The following is a 24,248-nucleotide window of genomic DNA, read 5'->3' as shown; positions in this document are numbered from 1 at the left end:
TGTGGAGAAGCTTCTTACGTAGGATGGTCAGAGAGGATTTTATCACGCTGAGGCTTAAACTAAGGGGTGGTACTTTTGAGGATGTGGTGGGATGACCAGGTAGAGCTGCCTAGGGCCTCATGATATGTTCTGGTCTTCCTGTCACATAGCTAAGAAATTTACAAGTAGCCTCCCAGATGCTGGCCCATGTCCATCCTCATTGCAGGGCCAAAGTGGGGAGTCCTGACAAGGGGCACGAAGAAGGTACACGTAGCCCAACGCCTGCCCTGGAAATGCAACCCTTTTCAGGACAATAGCTTGTTAACGAATTTGCTTGTTCATTCCGTAAGCAGATATTGGTTGAGCCATATCATGTGCTAGACACTTGTGCCCGACAGTGGTGAACAGCACAGGCATGGTCCTGTCCCTTTCAGCTGTCTGCCCATGGGTGTGATGCCCCAGCCCTTGGCTGTCGTATCTTGTTTCTTTGTGTTATGCTTTAATTTCATTTTTTATTTTCTTCACAGATAAAGCCACAGACCCAAGCATGTCAGAACAGGATTGGCCAGCTATCCAGAATTTCTGCGACCAGGTGAACACGGATCCCAATGGGTAAGGTGACCTTCACACACGCTTGACCCTGGAGGCAGCTCAGACTAAGTCCACACCTTTGTCTCTCAGGACAAAGTGGCAGCTAGGCTTTCCTTCTTTTTTATTCCTCCACAATCTACTGAGGACATTATTTTTCTAGAAATAGCAAATTCATGTGCTGTTTTTTTTTGAGGAAGATTAGCCCTGAGCTAGCATCTGCCGCCAGTCCTCCTCTTTTTGCTGAGGAAGGCTGGCCCTGAGCTAACATCTGTGCCCATCTTCCTCCACATTTTTTTGTATGTGGGACACCTACCACAGCATGGCTTGTCAAGCGGTGCCATGTCTGCACCCGGGATCCGAACGGGTGAACCCCGGGCCGCTGAAGCGGAACGTGTACACTTAACTGCTGTGCCACTGGGCCAGCCCCACATGTGGTTTTTTTTAAGTACAATAGTCAGTTTGTAACTGGCAATTATTAAAAAAAGTTTTAAATAGTGTTATGAAACACTAATGCTGAGGAGACCTCAGAATAGTACGGATAGAATGTAGGTTACTTAGCAGTGTCAAAGGGACCAATATGTCCTCCATAACTTAAATGTAATCTTTCATCAGAAAAAGTAGGAAGAAGGGTAAGATTTTGTTGAATTGTGTTTCCAAAGCATCTGGAGAAGAACCGAAGAATCAAGTCAGTCATCCAGATGTTTAATCTAAATGTTGCTGAATATTCAGAATTTTGAAATGAGTGACAAGTTTGATCATGCTTTCTACTCTAGTGTTTACTGAGCATTTATCATATGACAGGCAGAGTCTGTGCCGTTCATGACCTGGTTACACATAGGTCTGGGCCCTGACTGCTCAGCTTGGAGTTTTAGGGGTGGGTTGGCTCCGGGGAAGATCCTGTGCCCTGGAGGGAAAGAGGGCCTTGGGTGCTGTAGCTTTAAGAAGGGTGGGTGGGAGGTGGTCTCCTGGGCTTGTGCATGGGCTGTGTGCCAGTCACATTCCACCTCTGCTTTGGGGCCTGAGCTCCTGGAACAGAGATGACTTTACCAAGCACATCAGCCAAATTGGTGAGTGTTTTCCTCTCCACCCAGAGTCCAGGTCTGTTTGTTTTCCCTTAGCCCAACCCATGCGCCCTGGCTACTTGCCCACAAGATCCAGTCTCCACAAGAGAAAGAAGCTCTTTATGCCTTGACGGTGAGTTTGGCTTGCCCCTTAGCCTAAGCTTTCCTGTCCTGGTGCTAGAGAGCTGGGCCCCAGTCCCATTTCAGTGTGGTGGAGAGCATCCAAGAGGTTCATCTTCTCCAGCCGTGAGAAAGCAGGCTGTAGAGAGTTCTGGGCTCAGAGTGCCCCCTCCTAGATCTGTTGCTAGAGAGCAGCATTGAGCCTGCTTTGGGAGAAGGAAAAGGTTTTATTTCCTTTTCTCTGCCCTAGACCAGGGCTGTCAAGTTCAAGTGCCCACAGGGCCAGCCAGACTGGTAACATACGTGAGTAAGCCACAGGCTGACAACCAAAAACCCCGTCTAAAGAGCGCAGCTGCAGCACAGGACCAGTGGGCTGTTCCAGGCAGGAGTTTGGGCCCAGTGTTACCAGAATGTCCTGTTTTTCAAGAGAAATCAGAAATCCACGTTTTTGTATGAATTCTCTGAATTTTTCAATGTTGGTGACTAATTTGAAATGTTAAACAATAGTGTGGACGAAAGAAACCGTGTGTAGGCCCAACTTGCCACTTGAAAGTCGGCAGGTAACCTCTGGTTCAGCTGTTCTTGGGCATTACGTATCAGCTTTCTACCGCTGAGGAGGAAGTGATTCTCTGACTAGTTTCACCTGCCCAAAGGGTCTCCTTCAAAGGTGGGATGTAGGTTACTTAGCAGTAACACACCCCACTGAGCTGTGTCCTGGGCACAGACCTGGCAGCTGCAGCAAAATCAAACAGGTGGCATTTTTTCTTAATCTGAAAATGTTAGATTTTTTTCAAAACGTTAATGTCTTCCTAGTCTTGAGGCAACACTAGCCATGGTTCTAGCAAATGCTCATCAGACTTGAGATGAGCCCTGGAGCCAGTGGTTTTCCTCTTTTCATGGGGATCCTCTGCCTGTGCAGGTGCTGGAGACGTGTGTGAACCACTGTGGAGAGAAGTTCCACAGCGAGGTGGCCAAGTTCCGCTTCTTGAATGAGCTGATTAAAGTGTTGTCTCCAAAGGTGAGAACCCTGGGCTTGCCTTGCTCACTGTGCTGCACCCACCCCCCACCTTCAAATTCCTGTCACCTTTCTTAGTCCCGGGGCAGGCCTACTCGTAGACAGAACCTGCCAGCCTGTCTCAGGTTTGTGAGAGAGCTGAGAGAGAAGGTCTTGCGTGTGAGAGCTTTCCTCTCCAACGTCTAGGATGACGGTCACGTTCATCAGCTGATCCCTGCCCTTTGTTAGCATTTTCAATGTCTCCCTTTAAAAATGGCCTTGTATGGGCCAGCCCTGTGGTGTGGTGGTTAAGTTTGTGTGCTCCACTTCGGTGGCCTGAGGTTCGCAGGTTTGGATCCTGGGCATGGACCTAGCACTGCTCATCAGCTGTGCTGTGGCAGCGTCCCACGTACAAAAAGAGGAGAATTGGCACAGATGTTAGCTCAGGGCCACTCCTCACCAGAAAAATAAAAAGGTCTTGTAGATGGGTGGCCTAGAGGAGGTGAGGAACTCGAGCTTATAGGCACGGGTTTCCTGGTAGAGATAGCAGGTGTGTCTTTAAGTTTCATATCATTCTTGCCTTGTCCTCTGTACCTTTCCTCCTGGTACCTATCTTAGCAACACCATTCTCAGATAACTAACATTGATGGAGCCTTCCTTTGCTGCTTCCTAGTAATTCTCTCATACCAGCTGTGTGTCTTACAATTTAATTCAACTCAGTTCTGACACTACCCAGAGTTAGTACAGACCCTACACATTGAGGGCTCAGTCCTACCTGGACTGTGCCCACTTTAGACACCAGCCATGAGTCTGGGGTATCCCCAAGCTACTTGCACTTCTGCCCGACTGATACAACTTCAGAGGTTCCCATGATCCCCACCCCCTCAGTTTCCATAATTCAGTAGGGAGACTCACAGAACACAGGAAAGCACTATACTTTTGTCCTTTTATTATTAGAGGATATAGATGGAGGAGATATATAGGCCAAGGTCTTGAGGGGCAACAGGGAGCAGAGCTTCCATGCCCTCTTCTTGTGGAACCTGACCATACCACCCTCCCAGTACATCCATGTGTTCCACCAGGAAACTCTCTGAACCTCCTTGTCTCAGAGTTTTTATCTGAAGTTGTGTAGGCATGATTGATTAAATCATTGGCCATATGATTGAACTCAGTCTCTAGCCCCTGTCCCCTCCTGGGGGGTTGGCATAGGCTTGAAAGTTCCAACCCTCTAATCATGGAGTTGGTCTTTCTGGAGTGGTCAGCTCCTCCCTTGACAGTAAGTGCCCACTCTGAGTGGTTATCGTAAACTCAGGTGTAGTCCAGGGGGGCTCATTGTGAATAACAAAAGATACTCCTTTCGCTCAGGAAATTCCAAGGGCTTTTGAAACTGTGTCAAGAAATGGGGACAGGGGTTGGCCCCGTGGCCGAGTGGTTAAGTTCGCGCGCTCCGCTGCAGGTGGCCCAGTGTTTCGTCAGTTCGAATCCTGGGCGTGGACATGGCACTGCTCATCAAACCACGCTGAGGCAGCCTCCCACATGCCACAACTAGAAGGACCCACAACGAAGAATATACAGCTATGTACCGGGGGGCTTTGGGGAGAAAAAGGAAACAAATAAAATAAAATAAAATCTTTAAAAAAAAAAAAAGAAATGGGGACAAAGACCAAATATATTCTTTTATTATTCCACGCTTGCCTCAGTCAAAAAACCATTATCCCCGGTGGCTCTATCCTAGGCCAGTATGTGATGGGCTTTAATTTTAGCAGTTTTGAAGGTCGACCCCTTGAAACCCAGAAGGAGCCCTGGGGCTGGGTGCCAGGTAATCGGCCTCCAGCTGTGCTCAGCTCTCAGCCAGCCTTGGGCAGCGCACTGCTCTGGGCCTCAGCAGCCATCGCGTTAGGGTCGTGTGGGCCACTAAGTCCCTTCCAGCTCGATAATTCTCTTTCCTTTTAATTTTCAGTACCTAGGGTCCTGGACTACAGAAAAAGTTAAAGGAAGAGTCATTGAAATACTCTTTAGTTGGACAGTTTGGTTTCCAGAAGACATCAAGATCCGAGATGCCTATCAGATGCTGAAGAAACAAGGTCTGACTTCCATTACTTACATTGCCTTCCCTTTTCACAGCAGTTGTTCCTTTTTGCTTTTTTTTTTTTTTTTTTTTTTAAAGATTTTATTTTTCTCCCCAAAGCCCCCCGGTACATAGTTGTATATTTCGTTGTGGGTCCTTCTAGTTGTGGCATGTGGGACGCTGCCTCAGCGTGGTCTGATGAGCAGTGCCATGTCCGCGCCCAGGATTCGAACTAACGAAACACTGGGCCGCCTGCAGCGGAGCGCGCGAACTTAACCACTCGGCCACGGGGCCAGCCCCTGTTCCTTTTTGCTTTTTTGCATGCTTTGTAATTTTTTGGTGAAAGCTGGGCTTCTTGTTTAGGATGGTAGAGACTGAGGAAATTGTTAATCTCTGGAAATGGGCAGGCCTTTCCTTCTGGTGGGCTGGAACTGAGCTGGGTTTGAGAGTGTTGCTATAGGTACCCTCACTGTGCCAGATTTCAGATTTCTCTAGGATTTGCCTATGTTTAGAGTGCGCGCTGATTTGCTGGAGTCTTTAGCAATATCTGCTTCACTCTCAGCTTTAGGTTTTCCTTTTGTTCCGCACCTCAGAGAAAGTCTTATTCCATTTTCGTTCCTAACAGTAGACTGTTAGCACTTGCTACTGATGCTGGTTAGCCTGGTGGTGGTCGTTGTCATTCTCTGTTCTGATGAAGCCTCAGTCTTAGGCAGGCACTGTGTCCCTGGTCTTGGGAGGACCTCTTGTGACCCTGCCCCACCCCAATGCAGGTCTGGGCCCAGGATACCTTCCCGCCCCTTCCCGAGTGCACAAGGTTTTCTGTTCTTTTTCTCCAGCTACAGCAGGTTTTTACCTCTGCTGTAAGGATCACGGGGCTTGTCTGTCCCCCAGCGGTTTAAGGCTTTTGTTCTGGAGAGGTGGAAGGATTTAGGTGGGACTTGAGGCCTTTCCCATTCTCTCTTTGTGAGCACCTGGAGAAGAGCCTATTCCTCTTGTGTTGCAGACCGCAGAGGTTCTGTATTCTCTTGCTAGCTCACCGGCCTGTAAGCAACTTTTAAAAGCTTTTAGCTGAATTATTTGTGTTATTGTTGCCTCCCATCTCTCCTTGGAAGCAGTTTTTCCTTAGATTTCAGGTGAGTTGTTATTGCCCTGCGATCTCAGCTCTCTGGTGGATTCAGGCAAAGCTGTGAATTTGTGGGTTGTCCAGTGTTGTGTTGTTGTCAGGGTTGGAGTGATAGAGTCCGTGCCTTACTATGTCCTGTGTGGAAGCTGGGATTCCATGTTCCTTTTCTCTTGGGCTCTGTGGAAGGAACTAGTGTTCAGAATGGACTATTTTTTCCTGTCATGTGCACTCATTTACTGTTCTTAGGAGTGTCAGGGATCCTGCAGTAATTTCTGAGCCCTGGGAGGTTACGTACCTACATAACGTCATCAATATTTTTACAGCAGAAGGCCCCTAGACCGCTAGCCTTAGGGTGTGGTTCTGCTCTTAGTTGGCTGTGATGTCCCTGTCTTTGTAGTGGTTCCTTGGATTCTCCTAAGAGAGGATGTGGAACCTTGATCATACCCTGGGTGTATCCCTTTAAGGTTGCTGACAGTGTTTTCCTAGTGGGACATCAGGACCCATGGGTTTCTGGACTTTATACTGGATCCTGCTCAAGTCAATGGGTACCCTTATCAGTATCTTAACTTCACAAATTGCATGTTTTAGGAATAATAAAGCAAGACCCTAAACTACCAGTGGATAAAATCTTGCCCCCGCCTTCTCCCTGGCCCAAGAGCTCCATCTTTGATGCTGATGAAGAAAAGTCAAAGGTAAGGAACTCCTTCTGACCTTGGCCTCCCTGGAGTCTGACCAGACCCCTTCTTTTAAGGACTCTCTGGAAATGTCCCCTGGAATGTCCTCTGATCCCTGAACCAAAGTATGGGACAATGTGGGGAGGCAGCTTAGTGAATTCCCTCTGGAGCAGCTTCTTACAAGTGAGGTAACATAAGGTCTGGATGTTTTGTTTGTGAACGGGCCAAATAATAAATGCTGTGGTCTCTGTACCTGCCACCTTATCTATACAAGTGTTTCTGAGGGAAAGAAGGTTCAGAAGGATAACCGAAGTGAGTCGTGCGGATGGTCCGTCATATCCAGTGTATGTGTGATGGGGGATGCTGGAGAGGAAAGAATTGGTTGCATGTTGGCTGAGATCTTTTTTAGTGCCAATAAACCTGATCCCACTATTTCCCTTCCACTACTGCCTCCCAGAATTGTTGCTCCTCAGACATCAGAAAGGAGAGGGAAGGGAAAAGGAAGGTGGTAAAAACCTAGGCCAACACCCAGGGGTGACTTTCGAGTGCCTCTGAATGGGGGAAGGGTCCTTGAGCACTAGTGGTGGCAGTGCTTTGGGTCTTTACTGTTCTTGGTCACTCACAGGGTCTGGTAAGTGTAGTACTGGGAAAGCTCCAGGCCTTGTATACATCACTCTTTGATACCTTCTGCCTTCCAACTGCGCTTCTCAGCTGTACCCTTCCCTTGGATCTTGATGCTCAGTGGCTCACTGTGGGCAGAATGAGCAGGGCTGTACTAGGTTCTGGGCTTCCTTTCTCTCTGGCTCCTCTCCTACTGGTGCCTACAATTGCAGAGGGTGGAGGAGCTAGGGAGGAGGTATGGCATAGACTTTGGAGAAAGATAGAATCCTCTGTCAACCTTGGGCAAGCTACTAATACTCTCTGGGGCTCAGTATCCCCAACTTTCCTGCCATCCATCCAACAAAGATTGACTCCTATGTGCCAGGCGTTCTGACAGGCATTGGGAATGAAGTGAACAAGATGGCCAAGTCTGTCATATCAGAGTACATGGTCCAGAACAACCTCAGCACTATTGATATTTTGGGGCAGGTAATTTTCTTGTTTGGGGCTGTCCTGTGCACTGTAGGATATTTACAATATCCCTCACCTTTGCTCACTAGATGCCAGTAACATCCCCAGTTATGACAACCAAAAATGTCTCCAGACTTAGCCAGATGTCCCCTGGGGGGATTATATCCACCTCCCTCCCCCATTGAAAACTGGTGACCTGTGGGGATAGTCATCATGTCTACATCTTTGAGTCACTCCAAGGATTTGATAAGATAATGCATATCAAATGTGCAAGCTCTTCCTATTCATGTTAATTCTTCTCTTGCTGATGCTACTACTCTGGGTCATCTCACACAGAGGGAATTAGTTGTACCTACTCTTGTTCATTCTTCAGCTTCTGACAAGGCTTCTGAAGAGCAACCACCCTGAGGATCTTCAGGCTGCAAACCGGCTGATCAAGAATTTGGTCAAGGAGGTGGGCGTTTTCCCAATGGGTTCTGCAGAAGCAGCATTTGACAGGGCTGGATATATATGTGTATGTGCACAGTTGGCTGGGAGAAGGGATGGCCTCCTAGCCCTGAACTGGGTAACAGCCGTGGGCCCCTGAAGGGCAGCAAGACGGTGACTAAAAGTAGAAACCATGCTGTGAACTTCCCAAGTACTCTTGTCTAGGAGCTCGAAGCATTTCAGAGGCACTCATTTCTGTCCCAGTGACGGGTATTAGTGTCGCCGTGTTTGGGAGTCTGTTTTTCAGAGGGATTCAGGCTGGTGGTACAAAGGAGTAGATCACTAGGTCCCCAGACTGCACTGGGTTTGCTGGGAGTTCTGGGCTTTGAGCACTTCCTTCTCTCACTGGGTGTGCACTCCCATTCATTCAGTGTTCTGGTGCCTTCCCTGAGCTCTCCACAGTGCAGTGCCCCTTTCCCGTCCCTTGTTCAGGCTGTATCTAGGGCTTCTGCTCCCTCACTTCCATCCTCTGATTTCTTTCAAAAGGAACAAGAAAAATCAGACAAGGTGTCCAAGAGAGTCAGCGCTGTGGAGGAAGTACGGAGCCATGTGAAGGTGCTGCAGGATATGCTGAGCATGTACCGCCGGCCGGGGCAGGCCCCACCCGACCAGGAGGCCTTGCAGGTACTCTTTTTAAAAAATAAAATAAACAAATTCAAGTATAATATACTGAGTATAACTCACGTGCTAGAAATTGCACATATTTAAAGCATGTATGATGTTTTGACATGTTTACGCGCATGAAGCCATCATCCCCTCAATCAAGATAGTAAACATGTCCCTCACCCCGCAAAATTTCCTCGTGCCCCTCGGTCATCCCTCCCTCCTCCCTATCCCTGGGCAGCCATGGATTTGCTGTCTGGCTCTGATTAGTTTCTGTTTCCTGGACTTTTGTATAAATGGAATGATGCAGTATGTGCCCTCTCATTTTTAGGGGGTGGAGTGTCTGGCTTCTCCCCCTCGGCATAATTGAGATCCTTTCATGTTGTGTGTATCAGGAGTTTATTCCTCTTTATTGCTGAGTGGTGTTCTGTTGTATGCATGGACCACAATATGTATATCCATTCATCTGTTGATGGCTATGTGAGTTTTTCCAGCTTTGGGTGATTATATACAGGACTTTGTGTGACCATCGTCCTTTCTCTCGGGTAAATGCCTAGTTGTGGGGTTGCTAGGTCATATGCTGTGTGTAGTTAACTTCTAAAGAAATTGCCAAGTTGTTTTCCAAAGTAGTTGTGTTATTTTATGTTCCTAACAGCAGTGTATGAGAATTCTAGTTCCTCCACACCTTGATTTTTTTAATAACACCTTTTTTGAGAATTCACACAACATAAAAGCAACCGTCACTATCTAACTAGAACACGTTAATCATCCCTGAAAGAAATCCTATGCCCATTAGCAGCCCCCTCCACCCTCACCCTCCTCCCCCAGCTCCTGGTAACCACTAATCTCCTTTCTGTGTCTGTGGATTTGCCTCTTTGGACGTTGCATAGAGTTATACAATATGTGATCTTTTGAGTCTGGCTTCTTTCACTTAGCATAATGTTTGCAAAGTTCATCCATCTAGTAGCATGTATCAATACTTCCTTCCTTTTTATGGCTGAATAACATTCCATTGTGTGGTGACATCACTTTTGTGGTTTTTTGGGTAGTTTTATTTATTTTTTTACTGAGGTCATGTTGCTTTATAACGTTGTATAAATCTCAGGTATACATTATTATGTTTTGGCTTCTGTGCAAACTGCATCATGCTGCATCACGTCGTGTTTATCCATTCACCAGTTGGGCGTTTGGGTTGTTTCTACTTTTGGACTATTATGAATAATGCTATGAACATTTATGTACAAGTTTTTGTGTGAATGTTAGCTTTTAATTCTCTTGGGTATATGCCTAGAGTAGAATTGTTGGGTCATTTGGTAACTGTTTAACTTTCTGAGCAACTTCCAAACTGTTTGCCAAATTGTTGCACCATTTTACAATCTCACCAGCAATGTATGAGGGTTCCAGTTTTCCACATCTTGCCAACACTTGTTATTGTCTGTCTTTTTGATAATAGCCATCCTCGTCAGTGTGAAGTCGTATCTGATTGTGGTTTTGATATGTATTCCCCTGGTGGCTTACGTTGAGCTTTCTTTCATGTTTCTATTGGCCACTTATATATCATCTTTGGAGAAATGTCTGTTCAAATCCATTGCCCATTTTTAATTGGGTTGTCTTTCTATTTTTGAGTTGTAAGAGTTCTTCATATATCCTGGATACAGGTCCCTTATCAGACAGTTTTCTCCCATTCTGCGGGTTGTTTTTTCACTGTCTTGACAATATCTTTTGAAGTGAGTTTTTAATTTTGAAGTTCTCTTGATCTATTTTTTTCTTTCGTTGCTGGTGCTTTTGGTGTTATGTCTAAGATACCATGACCTAGTGCAGACAGATGGTAGTGGTACTGAAATGCTGTCTGAGGCAGACATTCTTAGTCTCTCTTTGGCGCTCTACTCTCTGCCTCCTTCTGTAGGCTACATCCATCTTCTCTCTCTGCATTCCAGCTTTTTATGCTTGTCTGCATAGGAGAGACGGCCTTCGCATAGCTCCTTGGTTTACCTGTCCTTCCATTTCACAAGGGTGGTAGAAACGAACTGGTGCCTTTCCCAATTCCAGATTCCTGAGAGAGAAATCCGTTTGGGCAGCTTGGCTCATGTATCACCCCAGGTTGGTCAGCTATGACTGCGGTTGGGTAGAGTTGTAGAGAAGATCATCCCGAGCTGCTTCTGTGGCCGGATGGGACAGTACTCAGAAGCATTGGTGGGCTCGGGCCAGGCAGCACTCCAAAGCTGATACCGCGTGCTGAGGTTGCGCCAGAGCTTCCCCACTCAAGATGAAAGCCAGCCACGGGACAAGAGACATGCTGCAGGAAACGAAACTTCATCTTTATAATGAATAAAGCTGACTTGGGAAAATGTGGCAGTTAAGTCCTGGCAAGTGGTTTCCTAATACTGAACCCTAGAATCGGCAGGTTTACCTTCCACCTCAGACGGTTCTGGCACACCACTGGTTCCCCACTGGGGGCTTCCTTCTTTAAAACTTACAGCAGGTGGGAGCACAGCTGAATGCAAGCTTCCCCATAGGCAGGGACTCTCAAAGCAAGGCGGGAGGAAGGGGCTCCTTCCTGCTTCCTCTCGCAGACTCACCAATGACAATCAAGATATGTCATTTCCCCAGCCTACGGTCTGGGGAGAAAGGAGAGGCTATACTGTCAGAGGGAGGCCTGGAGTATTAAATTAGTTAATTGAGCGGCTTTGCAAGGAAGGAAGCCTAAGGTGTACAGGAGCTGTCCATCTTCCTTAACAGCATATGGAGAGTAAAATTGTCTAGAGCACTCTCCCTGGGACGAGGAAAATGAGATGTCCCAGATGATGTTGCGGGGCCTGAGGTTTAGTTCTGGGAGAAGCTGTGGCGGAATCGTGGGAGTGTTGAAAAAGGAATACTGGCATCAGACAACAGTTGGATGGGAAGTTTGGGTGTTAGTTTTGTTTTTTTTTTGAGGAAGATTAGCCCTGAGCTGACATGTACTGCCAATCCTCCTCTTTTTGCTGAGGAAGACTGGCCCTGAGCTAACATCCTTGCCCATCTTCCTCTACTTTATATGTGGGACGCCTACCACAGCATGGCATGCCAAGCGGTGCCATGTCCGCATCCGGGATCTGAACCAGTGAACCCCAGGCCGCCGAGAAGCGAAACGTGTGCACTTAACCCCTGTGCCACCAGGCCAGCCCCTGGGTGTTAGTTTTAAAGCAGGGTAGTCCCTGCAGGCCTCCATGGGGGTCATCCCATTGTTAAAGCTGTTCTAGAGCATCAGGGGAAAGGAGCTTGAAGAAGAGAGAATGCTGAGCGCACTGAGCTGGTAGGTTCTTCTCTGAGCTAAGGTCTTTTGTCACCTTTTTAACTATTTTAAAAAGACATAATTGTTGCCTAGACTTTTTCTGAAACTATACCTGCTGTCTTACTTCAGAGAACCTGCAGTCTTGAATTTGGGGCAGACTGAGAACTGAAGCCCCAGACTCTGCTGCGTGCTTTTTGGAGGCACCTGGTGCCTTGCTGTGGGTCCTGGGTCTGCGTGCTTTTTGGAGGCACCTGGTGCCTTGCTGTGGGTCCTGGGTGTGTGTCGTGAAACCAAGCTCTGTTTTCCCAGGTTGTGTATGAAAGGTGTGAAAAGCTTCGGCCCACCCTCTTCCGGCTGGCGAGTGACACCACTGACGACGACGATGCTCTTGGTAACAGTTTCATTTCCCTAGGCATAGAAGCACCCCTGAGTGCAAAACGGACCTGGTACTTCCTGTTGGGTTACTGTGGTGCCAGAACAAGACAGAATCTACTTTAGGTTTTATGATGACTGGGGCTTGGGAAAGGCATGGCCTGTGTTGACTTAGAGCTGATTTCCAGAAGAATCTAGGCTTGAGCAAGAAATCAGCAGCAGATCTGAAAGCATAGAAAGGAGTGGAAATTTACCATGTAAATTGGATGTGAGGGAGACAGAAGAAAGAGAAGATACCACTGAAGGCTTGAAGAAAGGCTAAACATCCACAGAATTCCAAAAAACAGCTGTCAGTGGTGCATTTCCAAGGTTTCACCAACTTAGATGCCTTCAGGGGCTGGGTGGGTGACTAAATGAGGCAGGCTGAGGGGTGGAAGGGACAATGGCAGGAACAGTGGAGAATTTTAATACTTGTATACAGATATTACAGTATTTTAAACTTTTTATTATAGAAACACATATATTTTATGTGTTTATATCAAAACACATAAAGAGCAGTAGTAGAATAAATCCCATGTACTCTTCACCTGTTGTTAAGAATTACCAACTTGTTGCCAATCTTTTGATCTTATTTATCTGTGCTGCTCATCTCATTCTATTTTGAAGCAAACTGTAAACATTTCAGAGTAATCAAATAGTCATTCAGTATTCAGATTTCCCTGGATATTTCTCTCTCTAACCATCTCCTGCTAACCATCCCTCCCTTTTTTTTAAACAGTGTCTTCTAAATCAGACTCAAAAACAAAAGCCATACTTTGTAATTGGTTGATATTTCTTAAGAATCCCCCATTCTTCATCTTTCTTTTTTATTTCTTACATGGAAAATATGTCCTTTGACTTGCAGAGTTTCCCTTGGTCTAAATTTTCTGGTGGCATCCCGTATGGTATTTCACGTGTTTCTCTGTTCCTAGTATTTCTTATAAATTCCTGATTTTCTTATAAATTGTATCAGGGGTCTTGATCAGATTCAGGTTCAATTGGGATGGAGGCAAGGGAGCAAGAATACTTCATAGGTGGCATTCAGGAGTCCCAGAGTATCTGCTTGTTTTGTGATGTTATTTTTGTCTGAACGCATTATTTTCTCTGGTTGCAATGAGGTCAAAGGTAATCAAATTTAAATTTTTAAGCAATGTGCACATGCCAAGTAAAACACTGCCTGGTGATTTCACCCCCATATTATCAGTTTGCAACCTCCATCCACAGTTAAAATACGGGCAGGAGATAAAGAGTTGGTCACCCTTGAAGTTGCCCGGCACCTTGGCCTGCGCTGTTCTGCGTGGCCCCTGGTCCTATTGCTGTTCTTTTTCTCTCTTGGGAGAGATTTTTTTGCAGGCTCACCAGACCGTGAGATGCTCATGAAGTTTTTGAAATCCAGTGCATATTTTATATTTATGGGACATTTCGATTTGGATGCCAGATTTTCATCAGGAATACTTAGTGATCTGTATTTAGATTTTATAAAATTTATGGGTGAAAAAAGTAGGTTCGTCTACCAACTTCTTCCCTACGCAGTTAAAAGCTTTCTGATAACTGAATTAAGTACCAAAAAATTCTTTTAATATCCACATCCACATTGACAAAACAGCTTTCAGTTTTAATTTTAAATTAAAGTTTTACTTGAGTTGAAAGAGCCGTATTTCAAGTGTTGGCTATCATGTTGGACAGTACATAGAAGGTGGGAGAATTTGGTTCCTCCTACACTCTGAGAACTGGAAGTGCTGAAGTTCAAGGATTGAGTGCCCAGGTCCGAGAGGGGCCTGATCACATGATCTGGGGCAGGAGGCGTGGATGTACTGAACCTGGTAGAGTCAGCTGACAGCTGCTTTGTGCAGTGGCTTCAAGACTGAGATTGTTGGTAGCTAAACCAGGGGCTTCTGGTTTTTCTCTCATTCTTCAGCGGAGATTCTCCAGGCAAATGACCTCCTTACCCAGGGAGTTCTGCTGTACAAACAGGTGATGGAGGGCCGTGTCATCTTTGGGAACACCATGACCAGCTCACTGGGAGACATACCTGTCTCCAGAGGTATGTGCCAAGAAACTCTCCATGTCCTCTGCCTTGGGGCCACCTGCAAATCCCAGAAAAGAAATGGATCCTCAGAATATTCTGGGTTATGGTATAGAAATGAGAGAATTTGTCCTGTTTTCCCTTTCCTGTGAAAACTGGTTTTATATACGCGGCCTCTGCCATATATGTTGTTATGAATTGACTGCCAGGCTGGACCCTAGCTTTGGCTATAAACAGAAGCAGACAGCTATTTTGTGCCCAGGTTTGGGTTCCTCCTCTCATGAGTGCCTAAGGAAGCTGGAGACCAAAAAAAAACTGGTTTCTTCAGTGATTCCTAGTGCCAGGCTAGCTATGGCACAATCATCTGGAATACTGGTTAAAATGCAGATTCTTAGGTCCCTGACTTGGACTTTCTGAATCAAGAGTGCTTGGAGCTAGGCCTGGGGATCTGCATTTTTATCAAGCACTCTAGGTGATTCTGATTAACTGTGGTCAGAAACCTCAAAAGGCCTCTGAGCTAGAGAAGTCAGCTCGCCACTTTCCAGGTCAAATGGACCTTTAGAGGAGGACTCTGTGATTGCTGGGGTGGGAAGACAGTCCTCTGGTCTCCCATACTCCAGATGCCAGCTCAGGCTGTGCATCGGGGTTCTTGTGGGGGTGTGTTGAGGGTGGGGCCATGTGATGTCTTTTGGGAGGAGGCCCTAGGGAGCTGACAGGCTTTAAGGAGGCTTTCCTCTCATTCTGACTGACTGATTTTCCTGTTTCCTAGTCTTTCAGAATCCAACAGGCTGCATGAAGAACTGTCCCCTAATTGACTTGGAGTTGGACAATGGATCTGAGCAAGCTGGGACTGTGGCACCATCTTTACTTCATCAGGACCTGGCATCCTTAGGTAAGGGTGGGTGTTTGGGGGGAGCACAGAATGATCCTGACTCCCAGGGAGAGTGAGTAAGCTGGTTTCCTTCGGGGAGAATATGCCTGTTTTCAGAGGGAACTAGGTATACCGGGAAGTTCAGAGGTCCTCTTTGTGCTTAGTCTCAGAGTTGCATGGATGAGTTGAATGACTCTGGGTAATTTACTTTGTGTAGGCTCTCTAAATGTTCTAGAAAGGGTGGGCATGGTTTTGATCTCCAGCTCATATCAAGTAGAGTTACTGGTGTGCTTCTCACTCTGTTCCTTCCTTACAGGACTCAGTGATGTTCCAGTTACCACCAAGGTAAGGAAGCTCTTCCTAGGGGCCAGAGAGGGGAGGGGAGGTCCCTCAAACATACCTTCATGAGGGCAGCGCTGCTTGAGAGGGGAGGCGCAAGGAGGGTGGGACTACAGCACAGCCTGGTGGCACTTGTGGAGTGGAAGGTCTAAAGCCTGTTCCTCACCTCCACTGTCGAGAACCCTCAGAGGGAGACATCTTTTTCCTCTCCTCATATCCTTACTGTCTTCAGGGACATCCAGGCTCCATTAAAGGTCTGTTCAGGGGTCATGGGTTCTCCTGCCCTTTCTTTCTCCTCCTGCCCCAGGAAATGTAGTAAGCCTGGGAGCAGTGGCTTTAGCGGGCTCAGGAGAGCTGTGCCATGGTGTCACCATGGCTCATGGCATTCATACCCTGGCCTTATTTTAGCCACATCTGGTTTAACAGGTTGCCGGTCAGAACTGCTGCGAGGAAAAGAAGAACCCTGCCGCCAGCACGCTGCCAGGTGGTGGTGCTCAGAGCCCTTCCGCAGAGAGGAACTTGTTGGATCTCCTCTCCCCACAGCCATCTCCAGGTCCTCTGTGAGTCTCGTGGGCAAGGGGAGTAGAAGGGTGACTCCTGTGTGCCGTCAATGCCCGGTGCATGAGGGCCAGGCGGAAGGGCCCAGCGATGCCTCTCTAAGACGGCCAGACGCCTCCCTCCCCACTGACCTTCTTCCTCCCTACCAGAAGTTCAGTGTGTGCTTCCCCTCTTCTCCTTTTCCTCCCCATCCTCAGTCAGGACCTCTGAAAAGGGGTTTGTTTAAGGAGCAGCAGCAGAGAGGAAGAGGATGTTTTTGGTGTTTATAGGTTGTTTTTTTTCCCTGATTACAGTGTAATTTGAAGTTAAGCAAAATTTGATCACTAGAGAAATATGTAGTATAGAAAATCCCAAATATCACTCCCTAAAGACAATGTTAAATGTTCCTTCTTTGCTGTTTTTTCTGTACGTGTAGTAATGTGTTACTCTGGCTTGTTTTTGCACAAACAGGATCATAATTTATAAACTCTACTCCAATGTGGTTTTCTTCATGTCACATATCTTTGACACATTTTCCTATTAGTTTATATAAATTTGCCTCATTCTTTCTATTAGTTGTACACTTCATATACATATAATATACATAGATTTAATCATTTCCCTCTTGTAGATATTTACATGGCTTCCAGTTTGGAGGCACCTGGGGGAGTGTTTATATAGCACAGATTCCTAATGGTAGAAGTGCTTTCAAGTATGAGTGTAAATACATTTTCATCAATCCTGTGTCTTTACTTCTGGAAAGGTTGGAGCAGTTTGCCTTCCCCCACTAGCCTGAGAGGGTCCATGTCCCTAGTGGAGACCACAGGGCTCTGGCAGAAATGGACATGTGTTGGGAGGTCATTCCTGTTTGCACCCATAGGGGGCACTTTTTGTAACCACTTGACAGGGGCCAGTAATGTAATTTTGGTGGGTTAGTTCTGATGGACTTTAGTTTTCCAAAAATGTTTTCAATTTGTATTTCAGATGGACAAAATCATAAGGAAGTGTGATTGAAGGGGTTGGTGTAATTTTTGTTATCTTCCTAGCTTACCTTACTCTGGTGATCATGTATGGGAAACAGCCTGACTGAGCTACTTGTCAGAGACTGCCTGACAACCATGATGTTACCTTAATAATAATAGCTCTAGTTTATTGGGTCCTAACTATGTGTACACACTCTGCTAAGTGCTTCTCATACATTTTCCCATGTAATTCTTATAACAACCCTATGAGGTACATACTAGATTATTCCCATTTTACAGGTGAGAAAACTGAGGCGTAGATTAGATTACTTGTTTAAAGTCATATATTCCTCTAAAATACACACTCATACACATGCACATATATCTTTCTTTTTTTTCCTCTTCCTTGTTCTTCAGAAAGCCTAATCAGATTCCTGGAATTCTCTACAATTTTTATTAGTTTTGATATTTTTATTTCTTTGCAGGAATTATATTCCACAGAAAAGTATCCCCAAGGAAGTGCCACCAGGTACTAAGTCCTCTCCAGGTTGGTCCTGGGAGGCTGGCCCACTGGCTCCTTCCCCGTCTTCCCAGAATACACCTCTGGCTCAAGTCTTTGTCCCTTTGGAGTCTGTTAAGCCCAGTAAGTAGAGTTTCACCTTTTTTTTTTTCTTTCTTTCTCTCTATTAGATGCTCAGTTTTATCCACTCAGGATTGGTAGGAGTGGCTCTTAAACTGGGGAAAATGAGTGGTGGAGATTTTGCCTGGGGGCAGAGGATAAACAGGTGGCTTCATGGTCTCTTAACTAATATTTTTCTTAAAGTTTTCTCTTGAGGTTGACACTGAACGCCATTGACAAGCAGAATTTAATTAGGTGTATTGAGTCTACTTAGGGACATGATGTTCATTCATTTGGAATTCAAGAAGGGAATGTTCAGTGTGGCCTCAGATAACTCAGAAGTGATGGAATTAGAAGGAAAAGAAGAATCAGGCTGGTGATCCTCTTCCTCTAGGGATCCTCGTTAAAGCAGGAGAGTAGATATCATTCCCTTACAAGGGAAAGGAAACTGAAGGCCCAGCTCAGTAAGGTGACTGCCTGCGGTCAGCACACTAGTGTGTGAGCAGGAAGCAGCAGGGTCTTCAGATCTAGGGCCTGGTGTGCTGAGGTCAGATTGCAGAGGGCCCCGGAACCAGGCAGAGGAATTTAAACAATCAGTAAGAGTGGGAACCCTTGGCACACTTTATTAATTTTGACTTAATATATGTTCAATGTTAATTTCCTGGTTTCAATAATTATACAGTGGTTATACAAAATGTTAACATTTGAGGAAGCTGGGTGAAGGGTCTGTGGGAATTCTTCCTGATAGATTTATAAAAAGTTACAAAACTGAAATTATTACAAAACAAAGTAAAGAAAATTAAAAGCAAATAAATACATGTTCAATGTAGAAGTTTTAGAAAAGATCGACCAGAAAATTAAAATCGTCTTTACCCTTAACACCCACAGATGGAAGTTCTGTTAGTCTTAATGGATTTTCTTGTCGTATACGTCTGTACATACGTTTTTTAATAAATTGGCACTGTTGTATATATAGACTGTTTTATATTCTGCTTTATTTACTATAAGCCATAGCATTTTTATGCTCTTAATTTTTCTTCAATACCTTGATTTTATTTTTGATGAATCTGTACATTTTACCACTAAGTAGATGTACTGTCATTTATTCAGTTTCTTTCTGGAGGATAATTTGTTTCTAGTTTTTTGCTTGTTAAAAACAATGCTACAGTGAACATCTTTGGAAACCCATTTTTTTAAAACTTTCCTGAGTATTTCATTAGGATATATTCTTAAAAGTGGAACTGTTGAGCATAGACATTTAAAATTTTGATCTGCGTTACCAAGTTCCCTTCCAGAAAGGTCGCGTCTTCTCCCGTATCCTCACCACCTACCTCATGGGTGTTTTCAGTCTTCTAAAGCTTTGACAGTTTCATTGTTAAACTATATTTTTTTCATGTGCATTTTGATAAGTGATGTTTGGCATGAGATAAAGATCTTCATTAAATTTTTTTCCAGTTGGTTAGTCAGTTGTCTGCCATTTATTGAATCAGCCACTGATTTTGAAATATATGTTCCTAATGTGTTAAATTCTTATATTTGGGTGTGTTTTGTATGCTCTGTTTTATATCACTTTGCTTGAATTGCAATTTTGTACGTGTTCGAGTATTTCTTAATGCAAATAGTGCTACCTCCCTCTTTTTTAGTGGTCAGTCTCTTGTATTTTTTTTCCCTAAATTAACCTTAGAATCATCTTGTAGCTAAATTAAAACAATCCCTTTAAGATTTCCATCGGAACGTCATTAAACCTATTAATTTGAAGAGATCTACTGTCTTTACAGTTTTGCAAAACTAAATATAAGAGGTGTTGTGTGTCTGTGGTCATACAAAAGAGACCAGAAAAAACAACCTCACGGGGCTGGCCCCGTGGCCGAGTGGTTAGTTTGCGCGCTCTGCTTTAGCGGTCCAGGGTTTTGCCAGTTTGAATCCTGGGCATGGACATGGCACTGCTCATCAAGCCATGCTGAGGCGGCATCCCACATGCCACAACTAGAAGGACCCACAGCTAAAAATACACAACTATGTACTGGGGGGCTTTGGGGAGAAAAAGGAAAAAAAAAAAAAAAAGAAAGAAGCTCAAATGTTAGCAGTGCTTATTTCTGGGTAGAACTAAGGGTATTTTTATTCCATTCTTTATGATATCCGGTATTTTCTATAATGTTCATACATTATTTTAATCGTAGTTATATCTGCCTCAAAAGAATGTTATTTATTTATTTATTTATTTTTAAAGATTGGCACCTGAGCTAACAACTGTTGCCAATTTGCTCCTTTTCTGCTTTATCTCCCCAAACGGCCCCCCCCATAAATAGTTGTATATCTTAGTTGCAGGTCCTTCTAGTTGTGGCATGTGGGGTGCTGCCTCACTGTGGCCTGATGAGCGGTGCCATGTCCACGCCCAGGATCTGAACCGGCGAAACCCTGGGCTGCCGAAGCAGAGCGCGTGAACTTAACTACTTGGCCACGGGGCTGGCCCCAAAGAATGTTATTTTTTTAAAAAACTGGTAATATGCTTAGAATGGTTGGCTGCTGGGGAAAGATCACTTTGGAGGTCAGAGGAGTCCGGCTGAAGCCATGAGGAACTGCACTTGGACTAAGGGTGGTGTGAAGGTTTAAGTCCTCGAGCTGTTCGCCCTGAAGAAACAGCAGCATTCGGTGGTCATGTGCGCATTTCTTTCAGGCCTGACTGTCAGTGTTGTTTCTACTAGTGCTAACCCTTTTGGCTGGGTCCTTCTCTACCAGGCAGCCTGCCTCCTATCATCGTGTATGACCGGAATGGATTTAGAATTCTGCTCCACTTTTCCAAGACTGCGGCCCCTGGCCACCCAGAGGTGCAGGTGTTGCTGTTGACCATGATGAGCACTGCCACCCAGCCTGTATGGGACATCATGTTTCAGGTGGCTGTGCCAAAGGTGAGTCACCTGCTGGCCAGATCCTTTGAATCTTTCAAAAAAGGCTATCATTTTTTAGCACCAGGTCCTTTGCTGGACGTTATCTGTTAATTAGGTGCAAGGGACAGAATCTTCACTCAAAGTATTTTAAGATAAAATGAGAGTTTTATTGGCTCATTTAACTGGGATTCCTGAATGTCTGACTTCAGATATGGCTGGATCCAGGTAGGTTCTTAAATTATTCCTTAAGAATCTGTCTCTTTCCCTCTCTTGACTTTGCTTTTCCCTCTTTGGAGCATATTCTCTAACAGACTCTCTCCACACCGCAGGAAAGGGACTGCCCACAGCTCCAGAGTTACACGGTCCTTCGCCCTTTTTATCTCATAAAGGAGCTCTTTCCTGGCATGAGGCATGCACAGCGATTACCCAGGAAAGGGCTAGGATTGGTCTTGTTGGTGTTACTTGCATACCTTAGACCAGTAACTTGAGTTCAGGGATATGAGGAACTCTGGCCAATTTGGGTATTGTGTTCACCCCTTTTCAAGGGAAGTAGGGGGGCCATTGATTACAGCCATACCAGAATCACAAGAAATGGGGAAGGGGCACGCTTCCTGAAAGGGAAGATTCAAGGCAGACAAAAATAAAGATATAAATTCTCTAATCCTCATGGTAATCTTGGGGGGCACGTACTATTCCTTCTATTTTATGAATCAGTCCAAGGCTCAGGATGGTTAAATATTTTGCCCAAGATCAGAGACCTGGTACGGGGCAGAGTTAGAATTCAAGTCCGGCTGTGCCCTCGCTCTTCATGCTGCCTCTCAGAAGCCAGCCATTGGCCACACAGCTTCAGGTACATTCCGTGTGTGGAAGGCAGGGTCTTTTGGATGCTTTCATCAGTTGGTGGGGTGGAGGTCAAGCTCTCTTGTTCACCTGACCTCCCTCATTGAAGCTGTCGTTTGTGAGGAATGAGTTACACGTTGACTCCTTCTCCCCCACTAGTCAATGAGAGTGAAGCTGCAGCCGGCATCCAGCTCCAAGCTTCCTGCCTTCAGTCCTTTGATGCCTCCAGCCGTGATCTCTCAGATGCTCCTGCTTGACAATCCACACAAAGTATGTTCTGGTATCTTCGGCAGCAGGGAAATGGGGCCCCTGAACTCGAGGGAGGCAGCTTGGTAGGTGGAGAGGTATAGGTCTTGCTCTCATCTCTCCGGTTGGTTGAGGGGGTGGTGGACTAACCCTGTCTGGAGTCTGTTTTCCTTCGGGGCTTGTTGAAAGATCTCTGACTGGATTGTCATAGCTGGGAACCAAGGGAGTGACGTAAATGCTCCCTAATACCATAGAGTCCTCTGAAAGGGCGAGGCCTGTCTCTCTACCTTCGCTGGTCTGTGTTCCGTCCACCTCAGGACTGAAAGTGTGGGAGGACTCCACTGCTGTAGGTCTGGCTACCCTTGTGTGTGCCAAAGGGTCTAGGCACACAGTTGTCTGTCCTGTCATACAGTTGTTTGAAGCCCTCACTTGGGCGGAGTTAATACACTGTTACTGGGTGACTCCTGGGTGGGTAAAGGCTTTTACTCTGGGCTGGTCTCTGTGTTGCTCCCCACTAATTTAACGTCTTATATCTTTGCCCAGGAGCCCATCCGGTTACGGTATAAGCTGACATTCAACCAGGGCGGACAGCCTTTCAGCGAAGTAGGAGAAGTGAAAGACTTTCCAGACCTAGCAGTCTTGGGTGCAGCCTAACTTTTCATAAGACAGACCCTGCCATTCAAGCTTAGGCCAACGTTACTTTTGCTGTCTAGATAGGTCTAATCACGGTAACTTAGTGCAGAGTGCCAAGAGTTTATCCTGACATCAGGCTCTGGATGCCAACCTCTGACTTATTCTGCAGATACTGTTTGTGTGTGTGTGTGTTGTGGGGGCGGGGGGTGTTGAAGGGAGGGTAGAGCAGGGCTTGGGATGTGGGCAGTGTGGGAAATGCTAAAGCATTTCTGATAACCATCTGCTACAATCGTATCTGTTTCTGCATGTTGGTGGACGCTGATGTCCCTGCCTCAGGTTGGTTTTATAAGCCAAAGTTGTTGTTGTTTTTTTTCATCTCTTGTTATCTTTTCATTCATCCACTCTGTGCCTTGTCAGCCTTTGAAAGTCTTGGTTGCTCCCAGGCTGCTGTTCTCAGGGACCTTAAAAGGGACCTGGTTGGTCTTGGGGCAGAGAGTGTCTTCTGGGGCACTCTCTTCCAAGAAAGACCTTGTCTCCATTTCCATTAGAGAATGCTGCTTGCGTGTGTTCAGGAAGATCTTCTAAATGGAATGCTTGTTGCACTGTTTTCCAGGCGACGGGCTGCCGCTAGACCAGAGGACCACAACTGGTGGGCCAATCATGTCCTTCACCACTGTGCCTTAGAATCACCCATATATGGACCCTCCAGGGCAGAGGGAAGGCAGATCCCAGGCCTTATTCAGGCCTCAGGTTTCATGGGTTGGGCAGCCTGTCTGGGCCTTACTCAGGACCCTCATCTCCATCCTCATCCTCTTTTTCCACAATTGTTTACTCGGAGTTCTTTGATTGTGACACCGTGCCAGTCATTGTAAATCATAATGAACAGGTTCTCCCTTGCCTGTTGACTTCACAATCCCAGATGAAGAACTGTGATGTAAAGAGATATGAAAAGAGCTTAGCAGTGATTTCAGTGGTGATTAAATATAGAAAGTCATTGAATAAATACCCATGTAGCAAATATTCTTTGTGGAGTTTTGAGTAAGTAGGAGATGCAAAGCCCCTTGCATTAGAGATGACGGCCTAAAGGGAACTGTTGTCGATTGAGGAAGTAGGGAAGACTTCATGAAGGCTGTGGAAGACAGGAGCCTCAGTGAAGAGAGAAGCCCTGAGGATCTGAGCGAAGCCGGAAGAGAGCTGGATTTCTGTTACATTTGTGGTTTGAAGGGAAAATTCAGGTTTATAATCAATTAATACTTAGCACCTACTGTGTGCCAGATACTTTGTACAGGTTTTGCAAGTTGTGCGTGGCCTGATTGGTTGGAGAAGGAAGCTGAGCCTGGCTGAGATGGCCTGATGAAGGACTGTGAAATCCGAGCAGCCCACCTGTCTGGGCAGAATTCTGCCTCAGAAGCTGCAAGGCTCTGTTTGGGGCTCTTTGTCACAAAATGTGGTACTTTACAGTCTGATCCTTCGCTTTCTACATAAAGTTGGAAATCCACCAATGCTAATTTGTGGGGATGGGAGCTGTAAAAGATCATCAAGTTATGCTAATTTTTGAGCAAATGTGAAAAATCATAAAACAGATAAATGAGGTGATTTCTTCATTTGGCATAACTCACATAAGATTCATTTTAATCTAAAATTACTCTTATGTTCAAATGTTCTGTATAGCTTTTATAGGTTCCACCTATTTCACAGTCTTTAAGAGGTACCCTTCATACTGACAATGTCTGCCTGTGAAGAACTTCTATCAAAATGGGTGAATGTGAGGGGCCGGCCCGGTGGCGCAGCGGTTAAGTGTGCACATTCTGCTTCGGCGGCCTGGGGTTCTCAGG

At 45.7% G+C, this 24,248-nt stretch overlaps 1 protein-coding gene across 2 annotated transcripts in view; it reads left to right on the top strand.

Annotated features, from left to right (window-relative positions):
• The window catches only part of GGA2 (golgi associated, gamma adaptin ear containing, ARF binding protein 2), a 31,441-nt gene extending 7,424 nt beyond the window's left edge, over positions 1–24,017 (top strand). For both annotated transcript variants that reach the window (XM_046666685.1, XM_046666686.1), the window contains exons 2-17: positions 507–591; positions 1,689–1,764; positions 2,671–2,769; positions 4,706–4,829; positions 6,525–6,628; positions 8,055–8,135; positions 8,654–8,791; positions 12,351–12,432; positions 14,371–14,496; positions 15,248–15,370; positions 15,666–15,694; positions 16,115–16,248; positions 17,673–17,830; positions 20,546–20,715; positions 21,694–21,804; positions 22,324–24,017. In XM_046666685.1, coding sequence (XP_046522641.1) covers positions 507–591; positions 1,689–1,764; positions 2,671–2,769; positions 4,706–4,829; positions 6,525–6,628; positions 8,055–8,135; positions 8,654–8,791; positions 12,351–12,432; positions 14,371–14,496; positions 15,248–15,370; positions 15,666–15,694; positions 16,115–16,248; positions 17,673–17,830; positions 20,546–20,715; positions 21,694–21,804; positions 22,324–22,434 — 1,751 coding nt within the window. In that variant the 3' untranslated portion in view covers positions 22,435–24,017. The remainder of the gene's footprint in view (positions 1–506; positions 592–1,688; positions 1,765–2,670; positions 2,770–4,705; positions 4,830–6,524; positions 6,629–8,054; positions 8,136–8,653; positions 8,792–12,350; positions 12,433–14,370; positions 14,497–15,247; positions 15,371–15,665; positions 15,695–16,114; positions 16,249–17,672; positions 17,831–20,545; positions 20,716–21,693; positions 21,805–22,323) is intronic.
• The last annotated feature ends 231 nt before the right edge of the window (positions 24,018–24,248 follow it).

The sequence above is a fragment of the Equus quagga genome, chromosome 7 (genome assembly GCF_021613505.1).
Source record: "Equus quagga isolate Etosha38 chromosome 7, UCLA_HA_Equagga_1.0, whole genome shotgun sequence".
Lineage (NCBI taxonomy): Eukaryota > Metazoa > Chordata > Mammalia > Perissodactyla > Equidae > Equus > Equus quagga.
Note: the sequence above shows the minus strand (reverse complement) of the source record. Positions and strands in the feature narration are given on the sequence as shown.